At 48.5% G+C, this 2,299-nt stretch overlaps 1 protein-coding gene across 1 annotated transcript in view; it reads left to right on the top strand.

The window, feature by feature from the left end:
* Window positions 1-1,902, top strand: part of nrbf2 (nuclear receptor binding factor 2) — a 5,857-nt gene extending 3,955 nt beyond the window's left edge. Inside the window, exon 4 of the mRNA XM_015379305.1 lies at window positions 906-1,902. Coding sequence (XP_015234791.1) covers window positions 906-1,559 — 654 coding nt within the window. The 3' untranslated portion in view covers window positions 1,560-1,902. The remainder of the gene's footprint in view (window positions 1-905) is intronic.
* The last annotated feature ends 397 nt before the right edge of the window (window positions 1,903-2,299 follow it).

Below are 2,299 nucleotides of genomic sequence, written 5' to 3'. Positions count from 1 at the left end.
TCCCAATGGGAACCTACTAGCAATAAGATGCTAACTGGTTAGCAAGATGCTTCCAACAAACTGGCCACAACCAAACTTGCTTGTGAACCTTCCACCACAACAATCCCGCCCCCTTTATAAACGACCAATCACATTCATTTTATTCACTCATGTAAAGTCGGGAACCACTTGGGAGAATTCAGAAATGCAACGGATGGAACAGTCACTTCTATAAAATTTTAAAGTCCTAAAACTTGTCTATAGATGTACGGAAAAAACTTTGATCCATTATTGTTGGAAATTAGAAGAAAAGAAAATCCAGAAATTAAAATGTAAAAAAAGTTTTGAGATGAACTCTGTTGTTCTCTCAGAATTTAGTTTTTTTCTCTTTTTCTGGTTGAGTTTTATGAATTTTCCTTTTCAAACCACGTTTTCCTGATCACCTTCTCCTCCCTCTGGAGTGAGGAGCAGAGACTCATTGCTATTGGTCTGCTGGACTTTAGCAACAACATTCTGATTGGTCGGGAGGGAGCGTTTGGATTGGATGGAACGACAATATGATCCAGGAAACACATTTTGAAAAGAATGAAATTCATAAATCTGAAAAACAGAAATTTGAAAAATAATAAAGCCTGAAAAAAATGCAAAGTTTTTTTCAAAAGCTTTTTTTGATTAAGACGTTTTTAAAGTTCTGCCTTTGGTACCAGAACCTGAGGTTAAAGAGGTTCTGTTGGATTCCAACTAGACCTGGTTCTGGTTCTGTGTTCCTAAACCAGAGGGAATGATTGGACCTAAAGCAGAACCAGGAGGAACGGAGCTGCTCCAGCTGCTTGCTACCAAAAACCCAGAACCTTTATTCCCCAGAGTCTGGATTAACTCCGGCGTTGGAACCGAGCGTCGGGTCTAACGCTGCCGTTTGTCTGCAGGCCCGTCTGTCCATGGAGCTTCAGAGGGACAGCCACATCAAGCAGCAGCGGCTGATCCAGGAGCGCTGGAAGAGGGAGGTCCGACGCGAGGCCACCAAGGCCAGGCCGGGCCCCCTGACCAGAACCCCGTCCTCAGCCGGGCCCCCGGCTCCCGGATCAGCTGACGTCAGCAGAGCAGTCGGCGAGCGAGAGTACGACACTCTGCTGTACCAGTTCCAGGTGCGGCAGGGCGGCAGCTGCCCGCCGGCGGCCGCGCCCTGCCCCGGCTCCAAAACCACCAAGGATGATAAAACCCGGCTGGAGGAGCAGCAGACCACCATAGAGGACCTGCGGCGCCTGGTGGACCACCTGATGAACGAGAACCAACGGCTCACGGCCGACAATGCGCGGCTGCGTTTGGAGAACGCGCGGCTGCAGTCCGAGGCGGCCGACTTCGTGGAGCGCTCAGAGCTCTGGGTCCTCCCGCACACAGGGGGCGCCGGCGGGCAGGAGGGGAAGAACTCTGGGAAGAGCAAAGGCATCGCCATCCCTCCGCTGCCGCCGCTGGAGATGCCGGCGCAGGTGGATCTGTGTCTGGACGACTTGCCGCCGCTGGAGCTGCCAGACGACATCAAGAACGAACTGCAGGAGCTGCTGGATCGAGACAAAATGTGATGCGTCGGCCCTGCCCGCCGCCATCATCATCATCCTCATCCTGGACCAGGAACATGTTCAGGTTCTGTTGATCATGAGGGGAAATATCAATGACACAAAGCAGCCAGGAGATGATAATCCCTGCAGATTATAAACTGAGCCAGTATGCGCCATGAGCGGGTCAGAACACCCGGCGGTACCTGGTGCCCCGCCCACGGACGCTCTGGAATCATTGGACCTCAGATTAGCTTCATGGTGGATGATCTCCGCTTTAATCAGGTCATTAATAATCAACATGGCTGCATCTGGTTTTATGCTAGCAGGCAGAAATTAAAGTTGTTCATCATCGAGTGTGTTTGGTTCATTTTTACCTCCTGAGCTTTATGATGACGATGATGGTTCTGACCTTCAAACATCAGAACCAATGAGGACGCAGGAGCCTGGAGGAGCGTCCTTAATCGCCATGACAGCGAGCGCAGAGCGGTCAGAACCCAGAAATCCAATTTATTCAAGGTCTCAATTCAAAAACTAGAATAGAATCGAAAATCACTTTATTTTCCCGCAATGGGGAAATTCTGGTGTTTACAGCAGCAAAAAACATGAAAAAAATGTCACACAAATGTGGACATTAGAAAAATGTATAAGCATAACAATAGTGAAGTTAAAAGAAAATAAATTCTATTCAGTTTATTTCTATAGCTCCAGTTCACATCATGTCATTTTAAGGCACTTTACAGTTCACCAGATCATCCAGTCAGATT

This window comes from Cyprinodon variegatus, unplaced genomic scaffold (genome assembly GCF_000732505.1).
Source record: "Cyprinodon variegatus isolate N-32 unplaced genomic scaffold, C_variegatus-1.0 Scaffold189, whole genome shotgun sequence".
NCBI lineage: Eukaryota > Metazoa > Chordata > Actinopteri > Cyprinodontiformes > Cyprinodontidae > Cyprinodon > Cyprinodon variegatus.
The sequence above is the reverse complement of the archived record's forward strand: the minus strand, read 5'-3'. Positions and strand labels throughout refer to the sequence as shown.